At 62.3% G+C, this 17,976-nt stretch overlaps 2 protein-coding genes across 3 annotated transcripts; both read right to left on the bottom strand.

Moving 5' to 3' along the window:
* Nucleotides 1-3,622: 3,622 nt before the first annotated feature.
* Nucleotides 3,623-9,812, bottom strand: LOC119845694 (myosin light polypeptide 6). 2 transcript variants are annotated; one of them, XM_038378304.2, is made up of 7 exons: nucleotides 9,693-9,812; nucleotides 9,406-9,433; nucleotides 6,956-7,099; nucleotides 6,164-6,337; nucleotides 5,648-5,725; nucleotides 5,121-5,160; nucleotides 3,623-3,958 (listed from the first exon to the last, which is right to left on the bottom strand). In XM_038378304.2, exons 1-6 carry the CDS (start codon nucleotides 9,693-9,695, stop codon nucleotides 5,132-5,134), a joined length of 456 nt encoding a protein of 151 aa, XP_038234232.1. In that variant the 5' UTR covers nucleotides 9,696-9,812; the 3' UTR covers nucleotides 3,623-3,958; nucleotides 5,121-5,131. The 2 variants fall into 2 exon arrangements, with proteins under 2 accessions (XP_038234232.1, XP_038234231.1); XM_038378303.2 differs by lacking the exon at nucleotides 5,121-5,160.
* A 630-nt stretch (nucleotides 9,813-10,442) lies between these two features.
* On the bottom strand, nucleotides 10,443-16,472 carry LOC119845687 (myosin light polypeptide 6-like). Its single transcript, XM_038378291.2, has 7 exons — nucleotides 16,172-16,472; nucleotides 14,394-14,421; nucleotides 13,694-13,837; nucleotides 12,959-13,132; nucleotides 12,466-12,543; nucleotides 12,302-12,344; nucleotides 10,443-11,371 (listed from the first exon to the last, which is right to left on the bottom strand). Exons 1-6 carry the CDS (start codon nucleotides 16,373-16,375, stop codon nucleotides 12,316-12,318), a joined length of 657 nt encoding a protein of 218 aa, XP_038234219.1. The 5' UTR covers nucleotides 16,376-16,472; the 3' UTR covers nucleotides 10,443-11,371; nucleotides 12,302-12,315.
* Nucleotides 16,473-17,976: the final 1,504 nt, after the last annotated feature.

The raw sequence follows: 17,976 nt of genomic DNA, 5'->3' as shown, positions 1-17,976 counted from the left end.
GATAATGTAGTTGTAAGAATGCTTGATAGAGATCCTGTTGGTGTTTGTCTCTGTCTGAGGGATTGGAGCAAAGGCGGTGGTTGTATCCAAGGGCTTGGATGTAGACAATGGATCATGTGATGTGGTCTGGATGAAAGCTGGGGGCATGTAGGTAAGTATAGTGGTCAATAGGTTTCCAGTACAGGGTGGTGGTTATGTGACCATCACTTATTTGTACTGTAGCGTCGATCTCCTGTGGACTGGTCCAGGCTGAGGTTGATGGTGGGGTGGAAATGGTTGAAATCCAGGTGGAATTCCTCAAGGGCCTCCTTCCCGTGGGTCCATATGATGATGTCATCAACGTAGCGCAAGTAGAGGAGGGGCCCTAGCGCTAGGGGACGAGAGCTGAGGAAGCGTTGTTCTAAGTCAGCCATAAAACGTTGGCGTTCTGTGGGGCCATGCAAGTACCCAGAGCAGCCCCGCTGACTTGAAGGTATAAACTCTCCCCCAATCTGAAGTGGTTGTGGGTGAGGACAAAGTCACAAAGCTCAGCCCTGGGTTTTTTACCCACGAAATTTACGCCCAAATAAATCTGCTAGCCTTTAAGATGCCCCCAGACTCCGCATCGTTTTGGTGGATACAGACTAACACCCTTACCCAGCTGATTCTGAGCTGACGGTTGTTCTGGCAGGTGGGACCCACTGAAAATAAGTCGGTACTCCCCCTGCTGTTGGCTGGCTGTCACTGCACCCCCACTATTGGGCTTGTATTTTAGAGCTTCCTTGAGGCTCTGGAAAGCCACAGAACGAGCGAAGGCCGAGATTTGAGCTTCTCTCTCCTGTCCCTGGTACAAGAGCCGTGTACCTGGCTGGCCCTGGGCAGCCTCCCCCCAGGCACAGCGGGGTGGCCTGAGGCTCATGGTACGGCAGTGTGGGGGTTCCTACGGCCGTGTCCCCTCTGCAGGGGGCGAAATCTCACTTTGGCCGTGTTGGTGGGAGTGGTGCAGGGGGCAACAGGTGCTGGATGGTAGGGGCAGCTGGCTGGGTTAGAGACTGGCCACAGAGCTGGGCCAGACCTCGCTGGGCATGTTGGGCCAGTGGTACCGGCTGCCCTGCCAGCTCCTTGCCTGAGGAGAACGACGCTGCTGGAGTGTAGAAGCGGAGGTGGAACGGAGCCGTGAAATGGGAAACCGGCGTCTAGGGAGAGGGGGAAGCAGCTTGATCTGGTTTGCCTAAGAGAAGGGCAAGAGGTGACTGGCTCCCAGTGTGCAAGGAGCCGTGGGGCATAAGGCTGGACAGCAGGGGCCTTGCTGCTCCAGAGCAGGGCCCACAGGTGGCAAGCAGAAGTCAGACCAATTGCAGCTAGCGAGGAGATGCCATGGTGAACAGGGAGGGGCATTGCCTATGGGATGAGCTTGCTGAGGGCTGGGCTGGGCTCTGTGGTGCTTGGCAGCTTTCCATGGAGGCCGGGGCGGTCCTGGAGGCTGCCTGTAGCAGGGGCTGAGGGCCATTTTTGGGCTTGGCGGATGTGGGAGGGTGGGAGCCAGCTGGGTGTCTCTCACCTTGGGCTGGGAAGCAACAGTGCTGGGGGGGCCCTGGACAGGGGGGAGCAGGCACCAATCGCCTACTGGGCCATGTGCTGGGTTTAAGGGGAAGAGCCCGACAGGGCATTTCTCACCCCCTCTGCCTGGCGGGGGTGGGGGTGGGAGTGGGGATTGCACAGTGCTTTGGGATGGGGGTTGGAGTGCTGAAGGAGGGGCCAGGTGCACCGGAGGACAGGGGTGACCTAGATGACCTTCTGGGGTCCCTTCCAACCCTGATATTCTATGATTCTACCCATGAGCCCCTGCAGCAGGGGCAGCACTTGAGCCTAGCCCCAGCGGGCCCCTCAAACCACCTGGCCTCACATGCCTGGTGGGGTGGGGGAAGGCAACTTGTCCTGGCTGAGGGGTACTGGGGAGGCTGTGAGGGTTCAGTAAGTCCCAGCTGGGCGTTACAGCCCAGCCAGGCTGGCATGGCAGGTGTGTGTTTGTGTGTGTGTGGGGGGGGTGCTCATCCTGCTGGAAGCCAAGGCCATGCCCAGCCCTTTGTACCCTGCATGCCCTTGGACAAATGGTGCAGACTCCAGAGCCCCGGGGTGCTGGGGCCCTGCTTCTGAGTTCCTGCTTGAGCATTTCCTCCTCCAGCCTTTGCACCATGCGTTAACCCTGGGCGGCGCCGAGGTGGGATGTGGGCTTGGGACACTGTTGGCTTTATTAGGGGCTGCAGCACCCACCCTGCTGCAGGGGAGGACACAGGGTGCTGGGAAGGTGCCTTTCCTTCCATGTAAGGTGCTGGTTGCCGAGACGCTGCAGCTGGGAGGCTCCCAACGCCAGCCAGGCTAAACATAGACACTGCTGGGGCCTGCTTGGAAGAGTCAAACCAGCTGGAGCAGAGCAGCAGGAAACACTTGTGCAGGCCTTGTCAAAGGCATCACAGCCTGGCTGGGGGGGGTGGGGAAAGAGAGCGCAGCTTGGGCAAGGTGCTTTGTGCCCAAGCCTCAGTTTCCCTGCTGTAAGATGCCAGGGGGAGGTGTAACAGTGCCCTTTGCCCACAGCAGTGCTGGTGATGACAAGCAGTTAGTGGTACAATGTGGCGCAGTGACAGACACTTGCATCCTAAAGGAGGGCAGTAGCCCCCTGGTATTGTAGCAGCCTGTGCCCCCCACCCCCTTCGTTAATAGCCCCTGTCACTGCCTGCCAGGGGCATTGTGTGGCCACCCCCACCATGTGCAGCAGGTTGCTGGATTCAGGTGGCTAACTCCCCCTCCCCAGCATCAGCCATTTTAATTCCCTCACCAGCCAGCGGGTCAGGGGTGCAGCTGGTTCCCTGTGGGGGGCAGGGCCCCTGGGCACTAGGAGCACTGAGCCACCCCCACTCCTGTTCAGTGGGCGAGGCACCCTCCTGCGTGGCTGCTTTGTACACCATCACTCAGCCTAGCAGAGGTGTGGGGGCTAGTGAGCAGAACACACCCCAGCCCCTCAGCAGCTCCCAGGCTAGGCCCAGCTCTGCTACTGACCTGCTGGGAAACTTCCCAGTCCCCATCTGTGCCTCAGTTTCCCCACCCCCTTGCAAAGAGTTTAAGAGCTGGTATTAGTATAGGCAGGGGTGTCATCCCCACCCCCACCAAGCACTGCCCTGGGCTCCTTCTCTTGAGCACCCCCCCTTTGTCCATTACTCTTGTTCAGAAGATGACTGGGGGCTCTTCCTTCCAAGTGAGGAACCCCCCTCCCTAGGGTCAGCTGCTGACTCCTGCTCAGAGGGTGCCAGTGGTAGATGTTGCCACCCGCTACCCCGCAGCAGTGCCCTTAGCTTCCATGGAAGCCGACACCATGGCAGATGCGCTCCTGCCCATTTTCAGCCAAGTGGGATTCCCCAAGGAAGTCTTGACAGACCAAGGAGCCAACTTCACATAGCCGCTGCTGCTCTGCCATTGATGGCTCCCTGGGGGCTATGCAGCCTCTGACTGTCACAGCGAGCTGCATTTTCCCCATAACACCCCCCCCCCCCCCCCCACACACACACACACACACACACACACACACTCTCTCTCTCAGGTACTATGTCTCCCCTGCCTCTCGCTTTCAAACAGGGCCAAGAGCTCCCACTTTTCAAACCGTTTATTAAGTGAAAGCAGCTGGAAGGAGAAACAACTTACAGTGCTGGAGGGGTTAGAAGAGGGTGGGGGGGACTCCAGAAAGGAAACAGGGATTATTCTTCCTCCCTCCCATCCACCCCAGGGGAGCACCCTTACAACACCCCCCATCCCAGGCCAGGAAGTCTCCTTCTGCTCTGCCCAGGGAGGAAGAGTTTACATGGGGTGTAGAAAAGGCACCGAAGAGAATAAACCCGAGCACCCGGCAGCGAACAGAGGCCTCGGGGGGAGGGACGGGGGGAGATCGGCTGGACACTTCATCCGCTCAGCACCATCCGGACCAGCTCTGTGGAGAGAAGTCCAGGCGTGAGACCGGGCGGCTGCTCCGCAGTGGGAGAGGCGCCTCGGCAACTGGGGGAGAAAGGGTCCTCAGGGCTAAGCCGACCAGGGCATGGGGCTTCCGGGCAGGTTCTCCTGGGGTTTGCAAAGTTTACTAAGGAGCCTGTAGCTGTGCTCTAGTTCCCCTATTTAACAGCCCCCCATAGAGAGAGCCCTAGGAGTCCTGGCTCCCAGCCCTCCAGGCCCCTGCTCCTAGCCTAGGGGCCATGCACCAGTCTGTTACTCTAAAGCTGGTAATAACTGGGCCTGCCCGCAGCATGGGCTCCGCTCTCCCACTCCTGGTTGGGAAGTTGGGAGTCCCCCCAACTGCACTCAGGCAAGAGCCGCTGCCCCGGGCCCCACCCTTCACCCCACAGTCCCTGGCCCCAGGACACTTTCTTCCCTCTGCAGCACTTGAGCCCGCGGCAGCGGAAAGGAGAGGGGGGAGGAAGGGGGCAGCAGAGTTTCTACAGCTACTACCAGGCACTGGGGGCCTACAAGCCATGTGGCTTCCTGCCCCACGCGAGGAGAGAGCTTGGCTTTATCTACAGCAGACAAGGGCCAGGCTGTTCGAGGGGGAGGATCTGACAGAGAGAAGGGGCCAGGCAGGCAGCCACTACACCGCTCCCTAAAGAAAGACTGTTAGGTTAACCTACAGCCCATGGCACCAGGCAGCAGCCAGCGCTTGCCCGCTCAGGCCAGCGCAAGCCTCTTGCTGCTGGAAGGGAAGACCCCAGTGTCCTGCCCCCAGCTGGGGGGTTTCTAGGTGGTGGGATGCCGGCCTGGGACTCCCCATCCACAGCGGGTACCCAGCAGCCCCAACCAGCGGTACAGGCGGGAGTAGCTGCCCCACTGGGATTGAGGGCCACGCAGCTCCCCAGGCTGCATCTGAACCCCCCCCCCCGGCTCCCCCCACCCGACCCAGGCAGGTGATACAGTCTTGCTTTAAAATCGGTGCACAGCTCCGGGCAGAGCTTTCCCTGCCCCCACCACTAGAGAGAGTCAGCTACATGCAGACATGCCAAGGGGGGGTACACTGGATGAGGGGGGAGCGCAAACCAGACTTCCTTTAAAAACAAAACCAAAAGAGGGGGGAGGAGGTAAGTGAAGGGGTTCGGGAAGAGGCGTACCCCGCTCGGCTTCACCCTGACAAGATGTGCCTCACAAACGCTGTTGGAAGGAACAGACATCATCAAGCAAACGCACCGGACACACGGAGCGACCAAGCGTGAGGGGATCCCCTGGGACGCGCCAGCGCCCGGCTGCCTCCAGCTCCCAACCCACCAGGCCCAGCGTTCGCGCCCCGGGGAGGGGAGCCAGCCGCACTGCCCCCAGGGGAACTGTCAGGGGCTGGTGTTTCTGAGCACAGCCCCCAACGATCCAGCTCTTCGTTCCCTGGGTGGGAGATGCCCCCAGGGGCTACAGTGTCGTCACTGGGGGAAAACGAGCCAGAGGCACCAGGCTAGTCCCAAAATGAATCCTGGCCATGGGACAGACAACTCACCCTCCCCCCCAAGCACAGGTTGGACTCCCCTCCCCACCTCCCCCTAGCAAGGCAGGAGAGCCAAAGCCACAGGATCCTACGGGGTTAAGCAACCTCTGCAGATAAACCCGGGGCTGCTGACCCCAAGACACCGATACCCCCGCGAGCCCTCACCTTCGTAGTTAATGCAGCCGTTACTGTCTTCATGCCCAGCCACCAGGATCTCCACCTCTTCCTCCGTCATCTTCTCCCCTGCATGGGAGAGATGGGATTTTACTACAGGCCCCCCCAGCCCCATTTGCACCTCCCTCAGCAAACCTGGTCCCTGATCAGACACACGACCCTTCCTCCTAGTCGCTGCTCTGCATCTGTCCAGCAATTACTGGAGCAGGGGGCTGGGAGCCAGGACTCCTGGGTTCTGTTCCCAGACTTTAGCACCATGCAACCTGGATGCAATTCGCTTTGCGCTGCGGGGAAACAGAGCCCCTTCGCTAGCCACCTTGAGAGATCGGGGGAGGGAGGGGTGCTGTTGCCAACTGGCTAGCCACCAGGACACTTCTCCTTCAGACACACTGTGGACCCTGACCCAGCCATCCCCAGGAGTGACCCGGCCAGAAGCCTTTGGCTACCCTCCTCCCCTGGCAGAGGGGGCTGATGTGACCAGGCGAGCAGGTGGGGTCAGAGCCTCACCCAGGGTCACGAGGACGTGGCGGATCTCAGCCCCCATGACAGTGCCGTTCCCCTCCTTGTCGAAGACCCGCAGCCCCTCCACATAGTCCTCGAAGCAGCCTTGGTCCTTGTTCTTGGCGATGGTCTGCATCATGGGCAGGAACTGCTCGAAGCTCAGCGTCTTGATGTTCATCTCTGGCGAGAGAAGGGGGCGCGGCTGAGACCGGCTCTCTGGGCGGCCGCCCGCCAGGCCGGGCGCAACACCCAAGGGACGGGCTCGCTTGCTGAAGCAGCCTCGAACCTCTCCTGTGCCAGGACCCAGCGAGGGATGGGACGGGGCCTCCCGGGCTCCAGGCCCCCAGAGCTGGGGCAGGCACCCGAGGGGCACCAGCTATTCTGCAGGGGAGCGGTGCCGGCGCACAGGGCTCAGCACGGGGTGGGTACCGTGTACAACAAAGCTGGGTGGGAAACGAGATTTGGGGGGGGGAAAAATTCTCATTCTACATTGGACAAAAACCAAGGCCCGCAGCCCCAAGAACAAACTTCGAGAAGGCCTGAGATTAACCTCCTCGTTCTGTGCAACAGAGCCAGCCCCAGGGGTGGGGAGATGTCTCCCTGCAGCTCCCCCCGGCCCCCAAGTTCTAAGCCAGTCTGTGCCCCACGGTGCCATGGTCTCACTCCAGCCAATGGGGCGGGGGGGAAGACAGCCCCATTCTCACCTGCCGCTTGCTCTGAGATGCGGGAGATGGGTGAGGCCCACAGCCCGTTTGCCCCCCGGCGCTGGGGTTACTGCAGCTCCTGCCCACCACTCACCATCGCTCTTGGGGTTCCCCAGCACCTTCATGACCTCGGCGTTGGTGGGGTTCTGGCCTAGGGCCCTTATCACATCCCCACACTGGCTGTATAGGACCTTGCCATCCCCGGTTCGGTCAAAGAGCTGGAAAGCCTCCTTGAACTCTAGAGGAGGGGGAGGAAGAGGAGGGAGGGTGTCACCATGGCCCCAGGTGCCAATCCCGCCCGCGAGGAGGCCAGCGCCCCTCGGTTCAAACACGTGCCAACAACTCCCCCCTTGGCCAGCCCTGATCTACCTGGTACCCAGCCAGCTCTAGCCGAACTACAGCCCTAGCCCCACGCCAGGCAGCCGGGGGCCCATAGGAAAACAGGAGCTTCAGCTCAATAAGAGCCCTCGATAATTCCCCCCATCAGGGTTCCCAACAGCTTCAGCCTGGATTCCTACCCCAGATGTCTCGTATCTCGCCTTCTGCGGCAACCCTCACTAGACAGGACGCCTGGCCTCAGGGATAAGGCACCGGACCGGAGCCCTGGCTCCAATTCCTGGCTCTGCCCCAGGTTCCCAGGGACAAGTCACTTTGTCTTGCTGCACCAGCCCCACCTCAGGGGCAAAACCTACAGGCGTTGAGGGGCCACATGTGTCTCTAACTATATCTGCTCCTGGCCTAAGAGTTTCTGGGCCTCCCCTCTCAGTGGAAACCCCCCCCCCATTTCCTTCCAAATTCCCCTCCTAGAAATTCAGCCGGCTGGTGGAGAAAAACAGAGCAGCGGGCCCTGGGTAATAGTTCCTTTCCTCGTAGGATCCAGTTTCCTGGACACAGACTCGGAGAGAAATCAGGTAGCCTGTGGGGAGCAGCCCATTCGCTGTACCCTGGGGACAGATCCGCTTGCCTTTAATGGAAACGCTGCACCCACTCGTCCAGTGGTGCTCAACCAATGGTGCCCATATGCTGGGGGTACCCAGGTCTTCCAGGGGGTACATCAGCTCATCTAGTTATTTGCTTAGTTTTACTACAGGCGACAGAAAATACCCTAGCGAAGCCAGGACAAACTACGATTTCATACAGACAATGACTTGATTCAGCTCTGTACCCCATACACTGAAATGTCAGTACAATGTTTATATTCCAACTGATGGATTTATAATCATATGGTCATAATGAGAAAGTCAGCCACTGTTCGGCAACAGTGTGGCTGTGACAGATTGTCAGATTTTGTAAGGGAGGTGAAACTTGGGGTAGGCAAGACAAATCAGATGCCTGAAAGAGGGACAGAGCCACTGCACTAAACCCCACTCCCTTCCCAGAGCTGGGATAGAACCCAGGAGCCCTGGCTCCCAACCTCCCACCCCATAGACCCCACTCCCCTCCCAGAGTTGGAGAAAAGATCCCAGGAGTCCTGGCTCCCAGCACCCTAGGCTCTGAGCCCCTAGACCCAACTCCCCTCCCAGAGCTAGGGAAAGAACCCAGGAGTCCGGGCTCACGCCCTCTGTCCTTAGCACACTTCCTGCTTTAGCTAAAGCAAACACCAGCAAAGGGACCCAGGGAGGGTCTGGCCGGTGGGTTCGCGGAGACCCACAGCCCCCCCACCCCGGGCTGGCCCAGCCCTGCCGGGAACGGCTGGACCCCCCCTTCCCGCCGCGGCGGGGCGGGGCGCTCCCCGCGCAGGGCAGCGCAGCCTGCGCTCGGCTGGGGTTTTGTGCCCATATAAGGAAGTCAGCGCAAGGCACCGCGCAGGGATTGCGCGGCACCTCCAACATTCCACCCGCGACCCGTGGGGCTCCCCCCCCCGCCCCGGGTGTGCCCCCCCCCCGCCAGCCACGGGGGGGCCGGCTCAGCTGGGAGTTTGCCACAACCTGGAGCAGAGAGCGGAGCCCTGCAGCCATTTCCCCCTGCGCAATCACATCCTGCCCGCAGCCTGCCACACCCCTCCCCCCTGCAACCCACAAGCGGGGGCCCACACAGCGCCCCTAAAGCCAGTGCTACACCCCAAGTCCGGCCCGGCTGGGGGAACGCGGCAGGGAGGCTCGCAGGCTGGGCGGGTCCCGCCTGCCGGGCTTGGCCAGGAACCTGCTCATGGCTCAGCCATGCGCGCACTGGGGGGGAGGGGAGTCACCCCCAGACTCAGAGTTAGGGGGGCCCTGCCCGCGGGAGAAGATTCGGAACCCCACAGCAGCAAGAGCCGAAGGCAGACCGGAGAGATTCCCCCCACCCCGCGCCCCAGAAGGGGGGGCCCGGTGTTAATGGGGGGCAGTCACACAGGCCCTGCCCCACTTACCGGCCGGCGGCTAGAAAGGCTACAGGAAAAGGGTGAAGGCTAGTGAGAGTGGAGGCGGAAGGTCTACAAGGGAGGGAGGGAGAGCGGGGAGTCCTTCCGCGGCAGCGGGACGCGCAAGAGATTCGCCCCCCCGGAAATGACAATAGCGCGCAAGGGCGGGGGTCGCGCAAGGCAGCGGGCGGGGGGGCACTTACCGGCCGTCTGATCCTCGGAGAAATCGCACTGCAAGGCAAGCACAGGGGGACACCGCCGTCAGCAGGGCTGCCCGAGCCTCCCCCCTTCCCCAGGGCGCGAGCCCCGCACCCCACAAGCGCTGCGCCCCCAGCCCCGGCCAGGGGCTCCTTCCCTGGGGGGCTGGGAGTCAGGTCCCGGGGATGTCCCTGGCTTCGGGCGACTGGAACCTAACCGTGCCCGCCCCCCCCAGCCCTCTGCACCCGGCCCCCCCCAGCGCACCAGCCCCCCCTTCCGGAGCTCGCCCCACCATGGCGGCGGCGGCGGCTGCTGCTGCTGCGACGGCTCCGCTCCCTGCAATGGCCCCTGCGCGGCCTCGCCTCCGACGGCCCAGTTCTACTGCCTCTGACGTCACGCTCCAGGCATCGGCGCGTCGCTCGTCATGCTAATTAGATGCTGCATTATTCATGACCGGGCCCAGCGGTGGGGCGGGGCTGAGTCGCCCCGGCTTTGCCTGTAGACACCGAGAGGGGGCCTTGCCGGGGGGGCTGGGGTCACAGGGGAGCAGGGAGGCTCCCAGCGGGGGTTTGGGGGCGCACGGGGAGCAGGGAGGGTCCCAGCGGGGGGCAATGGGGAGCAGGGAGGCTCCCAGCGGGGGTTTGGGGGCGCACGGGGAGCAGGGAGGGTCCCAGCGGGGGGCAATGGGGAGCAGGGAGGCTCCCAGCGGGGGTTTGGGGGCGCACGGGGAGCAGGGAGAGTTTCATTCGACAGACTGAGAACCCCTCTGCAGGCGCTGGGAACAGGGGCAGTGCCTGTCTGGGCCTTCTAATGGGGTTCATTCTCCCATCCCGGGATTGTGAACCCCGCAGGCTCTCGCTGAGTGACACCCCCCCCCCGACGCCACTTTTTGGGACTCGCTCCCCTGAGCAGGCGACTTGAGGCCCCAGCAAAAGAACTGATAAATAAGACGAGAGCCGCGTGTGAAGTCTGAGTGCGGGGAAACAACCCGAGATGGGTAGGAATTCTCACCCCCCCAGCAGGGGGCGCTGTGGGGCACGGGGCAGGCGTGTTGGCTGCTGGGGCAGATCCCCGCTGCTCCAGTCCCGATTTTTCACCCCCTAACGAACAGGACACGGCGGCTGTATTCCCTGCAATCCTCCGGGGCCCTTGCCATGTCCTGGCTCTAGGCACCTGAGACCAGCTTGTCTACCCAGGGCATTCTGCCAGCACCCGATGCGACCTGACTGCCAGCATAACACCTCCCGCGGGGCTCCTCTCCTGCTATAAATTGTTGCGCTTTGCAATTCAGGCCTTAGCTGGCGCGGGTGGCTCCTGCCTCCACCCTGCCCCGTAGCGGAGCTTTTGAGTGGGGAACTGGCATTGATTTCCCAACTTTTGCTTTCTGCGTGGGAATGAAATCACTGGGCCGGGTGCAAGGACACCCTGAGGGCCCTGCTGGGCCAGCCCCTAGTCCTTTTCCAGCCTGTGCTCCCGCGCTTGACCCTTCCACCTCGCCCCCGCGTTGACAGTGTATGCAGAACTCTGCAACCCAAGTACAGCCCCCCGCCCCCAGGGCCCAGGGTCTCAAGAAAGAGCCAGGGATGCTGAGATGGGCCCTGTGGCCAAGACCCAAGGGGCCAGAAGCTTCTGCAAACAAATGGCTTTTATTGTCCAAATGCAGGACGGGCGTAAGGAGGATTGGGTCCCTTCCCACCCAGGATCGGGACCCTGGCTTGGCTCGGTGTGCACCCCCGGGCTGGGCTGCTGCTCTCGGGGAGAGCCTGCACCACCCCCCCTCACTGAATCTTTAGCCGCTGGCGTCCTGAGGTCTTGGGCGCTCCCTTGGGCAGTGGTAGAAGTCCTTTGCAGCAGACATTGGGGGGCAGGGGGGCAGGTTAGAGAGAGAGATAAAGGAGGCAGGGAACATGCCCCCACCCTGCAGAGCAATGGTTGAGATGGCATCAGTTGCTTAGCCCCATCCTGCCCGGTCTGGGGAGAGAAGAGGAGACAGTGAGTCGCTGGCGTGGGCTTTGGAGGCAGGGTTCAGGCTGGGGGAGCTGGGATCCCATTGGGGGTGGGGGCAGGGGCAGGAAGGATCCAGGCCCAGAACTCAGCTTTGTTCTGAATCTCCATCCCCTGGAGCAGAGGCTGGAGGGAATCGTGCTCCCGGCACGGCTAGGCCGGCGGGTTTGACTCAGGGCACCGGCTGGGCCCGCTGGATGTCGGGATAATTCGGGGAGTTAGAGCACTCGGCAACCTTGCAAGGCGAGTATGTTCACAGGTGGGGAAACCAAGGCACGGGGAAGGACTTGCCTGAAGCCAGGGCAGAGCTGGGTGTTGGGCCCAGGCATCCTGATGCCCTATTCTGAGCGATTAAAGCAAAGCCATGCTGCCCCACTTTGCATGGGACCCTTCCACTCCAGTGCCCTGGACAGAGCTCCCAGGGACCCCCAAGAGGCGTGTTTGGTTTGCTCAGGCTGGGCTGTCCCCCTGAGGGCGGGCTTGGTTCCCCATGAGGGATGCGGCACCACAGAGAGGAGCTGGAGGAGAAGTTGAATGACTAGTGCCCATCTGATGGCATTGGACCTCAGCTGGCAGCAGAGCAAGTCCCTGTGCCTCAGTTTCCCCATCGGCAGAACAGGCTAAGGCTCCTGCACTCGGAGGTCTGCTGCTGGGAGGTGCTGGGGGTGGTAGCAGCAGCCCCGAAAACACAAGCCTCTTCCAGGGCAGTGGGATTTGACACACACACGTTAGAGCTGATCCACCGGGCACAAAGATGGTTCACCTGGGTCCTGGCCAAGGGGCAAAGGCCACTGAGGCCCTTGGGACTCTCATGGCAAAGAGGGAAGAAAGGAGCAGCCACCCCCCAAAACAGAGTCAGAAAAGTAAAAGCCCCTCCTCCCCATGGGGGGCACCTACCCCACGGCACCCGCTCAGCCAGACAGGATGTGTTTGACGAAGGCTGTTGGGGGAGGAGAGCGGCATTAGGCAGAGGAACTGGACCCCCTGAGGCACCCTTTGGAGCCTCACCCCCTCCTTTCCTGGCCCCCGCAGCTGAAGGATCCCCGACTCCGGGCTCTCACCTTCGTAGTTGATGCAGCCATTGGCATCCTCGTGCCCAGACAGGAGGGCGTCCACCTCCTCCTCCGTCAGCTTCTCGCCTGTGGCCAGAGGGGGCAGCGCGTTAGTGCTGGGGAGATGTTCCCCCCCCACCCACTGCCCGCCCGGGGGTCCCTCTCCCTGCTGGGTACCAGACCAACAGCCTGGGGGGGCATCCCCCCTGCTCCTGCCCACTCTGGGGGGCCCTGCTCCCCCACCTGGTGCAAGACTGAGAGCCCTGGGAGGGCCCCGTTCCCCCCCATCACCCGGTGCTCACCCAACAGCCCATGGGCCCTGTCCCTGCCCGGTATCAGACCGACAGCCTTGGGGGGGGGCTGTCCCAGGTGACGTGCCCCTGGCCTGGCGCCGTACCCGCGGGACCCTGCCCCAGACTTGCTGAGCCTTGCCAGCCTAGGGGGCACCGGTCTCGGGGGCTGCCCTGTGGGAGGCACCTCTGCCCCGGCAGGCGGCGCTCACCCAGCGTGGAGAGCACATGGCGCAGCTCAGCCCCCATGACAGTGCCGTTCCCCTCCTTGTCGAAGACCCGCAGCCCCTCCACGTAGTCCTCGTAGGTGCCCTGGTCCTTGTTCTTGGAGATGGTCTGCAGCATGGGCAGGAACTGCTCGAACTCCACCCGCCTGGAGTTCAGCTCTGCCGCGGGAGGGAGAAACTGAGGCCAGGCTGAGCCCCTGAGGACCCTGCCATGCAGCCACCCTCCCAGGTGGCTGGAGGAAGGCAGTCTGGTCCCCCATGGCACCACATGGGGCCCCTGATGCCCCCCCACATCATATAGCCCAACCAAACCCCAAGGGAGGACCCCCATTGCTAACCCCAATAGTCAGGGGTCTCTGAAAGCTTAGGGGTCCAGACTCACTCCCACCACACACACAATCTGCAGCTCGGGTGGAGCTGGTGAGAGCCCCCCAGAGCACAGTGGGGGTCTGGAAGTAACACCCCTCCGAGATGTGTGGGGCAATTCCGTTCTCCCTTTGCAGCAACGATTTCAGGCTCTCTGCAGGCTCAGGCAGATGCCGTTACACTGGATTCCAGGCTTTTTCCCCGCAGCCACCCTTGCTTCCCTTTTCACAGTGCAAACTGGGGCTGCGATATCACGTGACTCCAGAAGCTGGGGCTTTGGGCATGGGCTGATAGTGCCCGAGCCACATCCCACCCTCCACCCTAGCCCTGCAGCTGCTGAGGCCGCTCACTCACCATCAGGCTTGGGGTGGCCCAGCACCTTCATGACCTCGGCGTTGGTGGGGTTCTGGCCCAGGGCCCGCAGCACATCCCCACACTGGCTCAGCTGAATCTTGCCATCCCCGACTCGGTCGAAGAGCTGGAAAGCCTCCTTGTAATCTGGGGGGGCGGGGGGAGCAGAGCAGGTCAGAGGAGCTGGAACCGGACATCCTCTGCCAGTCTAACCTGCCTGCTTCAGGCCAGGATCGGGGCCAGACTGGAGGGAGGAGGCCAGGAGCTCAAATCCCAGCTCCTCTGCCTCCCTCAGGAATTGTATTTGACCTACAAGACTGGGACGAGTTTCAGGAGGCGCCCGGCTGGTTCAGAACCCAGGAGCTGCCAGCCAGGTGCTTTCCTCTTAACCCGACACCTCCACGTTGAGAGAGCTCCCTGGGCAGAGCCCAGCACAGAGGTTGGGGGCCCAGCCATGCACCCCACACCCAGGTCCTGCCCCATGGCAGGCTGGGTAATGGAAGATGCCTCATAACTAGGGTTTCCGCCCCCCAGGGATGGGTTAGCAACTGACAAGAGCTTGTTGGGGACAAAGGCCCAAGGCAGAACCGCATAAGTGGGGGAAGGAGCTGGATTTAGCAGGGCCAGAGGTGGGTAAAGGCTGGTTGAAGAGCGACCCCCCCCATCCCCCCCAGCGACACAGACAGGCGGCCCATCGACTTACCCTCCAGCTGGTCCTTGCTAAACTCAATCTGCAAAAAGGAAGGGACAGAAACAGGGACATTAATGAAGATTTGGGGGGAGCTGCATGAGACCAGGGGGTGCCATGGGGGGAACGCTCCAGGTATCACCCACCAGCTCTCTGTGCAGGGGCTGAGCTTGGTCCCCCCAGGGCCCCTCCAGCCGGACCCCTGCTAAACCCCACGCCAGGGGATGTGGGGAGCCTTGGTCCCCACCTGGCTGACATCAGGCTCTGCCAGCAGGGGGTGCTGTCAGGAGGAGGGCAGGAGCCCTGGCTGTGTGGGGAGGGTGCCCAGTTTGCCCGCCTCAGGCTCTGCCAGCAGGGGGGGGCCACGCATGCAGCTGAGTTCATATAAGGGCCTGATCTGCCCCCTCCCTGGTCACACTCTTTATAGGGGGCCCTACCTCACTGCCTCAGGAATTTTCCTGCATTCTGTGCCCCCCGCACAGAGGCGCGGCAGGTTGAGGCACCCCCCCCCCGGCCGCAACTCGACCCCCTTAGCTCGGCCTGGCAAAGTGGTGCCCGGCGCTGGGGCTGAAATAAATCTGCCAGGAAAAGGGGATGCTAATCCCCCTGGCCGCAGCCACCTGTCCCCGGCCTGAGAATGCAAGCCCACGCCAGGCTCTCGCGCCCCCTCTCCCCCCCCCCCGCCATTCCAGCCTGTCATTAAAATAACAGGGCCAGCTCATTACCTAAATTTATCCTGCCCCAATGACCTGAGCTCGCCCCCACACCCAGCTGTGACTGTCTAACAGCACCCCACACCCCCCAGTCTCGCTCCTTCCTGAGTGGAGGCTCTGGCCATCGTTGGAGACAGCCAGTAACAAGCTAGAGATAGAACCCAGGAGTCCTGGCTCCCAGTTCCCCCCTGCTTCAACCCACCAGAACCCACTTCCCTCCCAGAATAGAACCCAGGCATCCTGGCTCCCAGCCCCCTCTGCTCCAACCCACCAGACCCCCCCCCCCGCGCCCTCGGCACCATGGCTAGAAGCCAGGAGCTGGTCTCTGGCTGCTTAGATGAGCCCCAGTTAGATGAAGTGAGTCCCCCAGCTACAAGTGCTCCATTGACTCCCCAACCTCAGCCCCACTGCTGAGAACCCAGTGGAGGGACAGCCCATGACAGCACTGGGGGGGGGGAGTAGTTAGACCCGGGGGTGTGATGGCAGCTAGGACTCCTGGGTTCTCTTCCCAGCTCTGCTACTGACTCACATTGGGCAAGTCACAGCCCCTGCCCTTGCCTCAGTTTCCCCATCTGTAAAGGGGCTAATACTGGCCCTTTCCCACTGGTGGGGGGTAGCTGCTGTGTCCCTGATGGAGCCTGGGGGATGCCCCTGCCCTCCCATTAACCCTCTGGAGGGCAGCTCACTTCCCTTTCAGGGGGGAGCCACACTAGGTGTAGGGGGCACCATCCCACTCACGGCAAATGCAGGCACTGAGGGGGGTGGTCAGTATTTGGGCCACGAGGAAGCAGGTGTGTGTCGGGGGGGGGGTGAGCTGGGAGTGGGGGGGCATTTTCTTATCTGGCCTGCCTGTGGCAAACTGGGTGCAGTAGAGCAGGCCAGGCCGGAGGCACTGGGGCAGCGTGTCTGCCCCTGGCTCTGTGCCGTCCAGCCACGCAGCTCCCCATCCCACTCCCATGGCAGGTTTACACCTCGCGGCGTTGCTACCACATGGGGTGAGAGATGCCCCCCCAGCCGCAGTCCTGGCCCCAAGCACCCCCCTGCTCTCTCTGCCCCCCATTTTGCAGCCCCACCACATACCACCACTTTAGAGAGGTCAATCGGCGGCTCCTTGGGAGTCTCTGGGGCTGGTGCTGGGGCTGGTGCCGGGGCTGGGGTCGGCGCTGGTTCTGGGGCTTTGGGCTTAGCTGCAGCAGCCGCTGGCTTGGCTATGGCTGGTTTGGCAGCCGGTTTGGCCAGCGGGGCCACCGGCTTCTTCACGGGCAGCTCCTTCTTGGGGGGCATGGCGGCTGGGCCCAGTGGTGCGAGCCCGGGTGAGTGGGGCTGGCAGACGAGGCTGTAGGGCCCTGGTGAAGTCCCAGCGTGGGGCTGGCCCTGCCTGGCCCGGCTTAAATAGCCTGGAGTGACGTCAGGCTGTAGCAATGCTAGATAAGGGCAGTGGGGGGGAGGACATGGGGGGGCTAAAAATGGGAGCATCGTTCATTGTCAGAAGTGACAGCTCCCCCCCCAGCTCCAGGGCTTTTCTTAGAGGCAAGCTCAAGGGGCCAGCAATGCCAAGCATGCACCAGGGAACCAGGCCAGGCCCATGGCATGGTGTCCCCCACAAGAGGACCCCCCCCCCAAAGCACAGGGGTCCTGGAGCTGTGTGAATGCAGGGGTTGGTGAAGGTGAGGGCTGGGCACCGCCCGCTCTGGAGACAGGCCCTGTGGGCACCAGGCAGGGCCCTTTCCTCTGCTCAGATGGCACCAGGATCTCAGCCGCAGCGCTGGGCCAGGGACCCAGGAGTCCTGACTCCCAGCCCCCCCCCCCACTAGGCCCCAGGACGAATGGAACCCAGGTGCCCTGATGTCACCTCTTCCAGCACCCACCCCCTCCTGGCGTGGGAATAGAACCCAGGTGTCCGAGCTCCCTCCTCAGCACTGGGCCACACTGCCTCCCTAACCCGCCCCCAAAATGTGTGTGTGGGGGCAGTGGCCGGGGGGGAGCCTGCTCTGCTGGCCACAGGCAGAGGTCACAGTACGCAGCTGGGCAATGCAGGCTACGGTGCTGGGGTGGCTGTGACCCCAATGTGGAGTTGGGAGGGGGGGCTGTGCTGCAGGGAGGGGGGGCGCTCTCACCTCTGACCCTCCCTCCCCCCCCAGGCCTACGCGGCGGTGCCAGCATTCAGATAAACCCCAGTGTACTGGCTCCTTGTGGCCAGTAATGTTTGCGGGGGGACGGGACTTTTGGGAGGTGCCCCCCCATTTAAATTCAGCCGACAATTTGCTGCCTCTCCTACGCTGCTGTGAAGTGTTGCCAGCTTTAGTGAGCCAGTGCTGGGTGCAGAAATCTCTGTCTAAGCAGCTGCTGTGGCCCACCCCAGAGGTGGCTGCATCGCAGTGGCATCCCTCAGCCCCCGAGGAGCTGGGTGGGTTAATTAGCACCTGGAAATTACCCTGAGTGTAAATGAAAGTGCCTGGGCCCGGCAGGGGCTGCCCGGCCCTGGCCCTGGGCCCAGTCCTGATGGCTAAGCAGGGGTTGATGGAAAAGCCCAGCTGGCTAGTCCCCCGTCACGGCTTGATTAAGGGTTGGATTGAGGCCCGCGATCATCGCTGAGCTATGTGCCCCCCCAGCAGTCCCATGAAGCAGGTTTCTCCGTATATTATTATTAACGAGCCGGCCTGGCTGGGTGCCCAGCAGCGCTGAGCAGGGGTCGGGGCTCATGGCGCAGCTGCATGAACCAGGCCAAGCCCGGGGGTGGGGGGGGCAGAAGGGAGGGGCCAAGCCCAGCAGCTTTGGAGGGTGCAGGGAAGAGGGGTGTCCAGGCCTGGCACTTGGTGGGGAGATGGGGGGGATGGAATGCCTCCTTCACAGCCTCCCCTAGGGAGTGAGTCTGGCTCCACTGC

The sequence above is a fragment of the Dermochelys coriacea genome, chromosome 20 (genome assembly GCF_009764565.3).
Source record: "Dermochelys coriacea isolate rDerCor1 chromosome 20, rDerCor1.pri.v4, whole genome shotgun sequence".
NCBI lineage: Eukaryota > Metazoa > Chordata > Testudines > Dermochelyidae > Dermochelys > Dermochelys coriacea.
This window is presented reverse-complemented; position numbering and strand designations above follow the sequence as displayed.

What these genes read in the sequence shown, in the direction of transcription:
- LOC119845687 (XM_038378291.2), bottom strand. Translation starts at nt 16,375, where the DNA reads ATGCCCCCCAAGAAGGAGCTGCCCGTGAAGAAGCCGGTGGCCCCGCTG. An exon ending in TAGCAAGGACCAGCTGGAGG is followed by an intron (nt 13,838 to 14,393) that starts GTAAGTCGATGG and finishes CCGCCCCCCCAG; the next exon opens with ATTACAAGGAGGCTTTCCAG. An exon ending in CCATGTGCTCTCCACGCTGG is followed by an intron (nt 12,544 to 12,958) that starts GTGAGCGCCGCC and finishes CTCTGGCCACAG; the next exon opens with GCGAGAAGCTGACGGAGGAG.
- LOC119845694 (XM_038378304.2), bottom strand. An exon ending in CTCCGAGGATCAGACGGCCG is followed by an intron (nt 7,100 to 9,405) that starts GTAAGTGCCCCC and finishes CCCCTCCTCTAG; the next exon opens with AGTTCAAGGAGGCTTTCCAG. An exon ending in CGGCTGCATTAACTACGAAG is followed by an intron (nt 5,161 to 5,647) that starts GTGAGGGCTCGC and finishes TCCTTCCAACAG; the next exon opens with CGTTTGTGAGGCACATCTTG.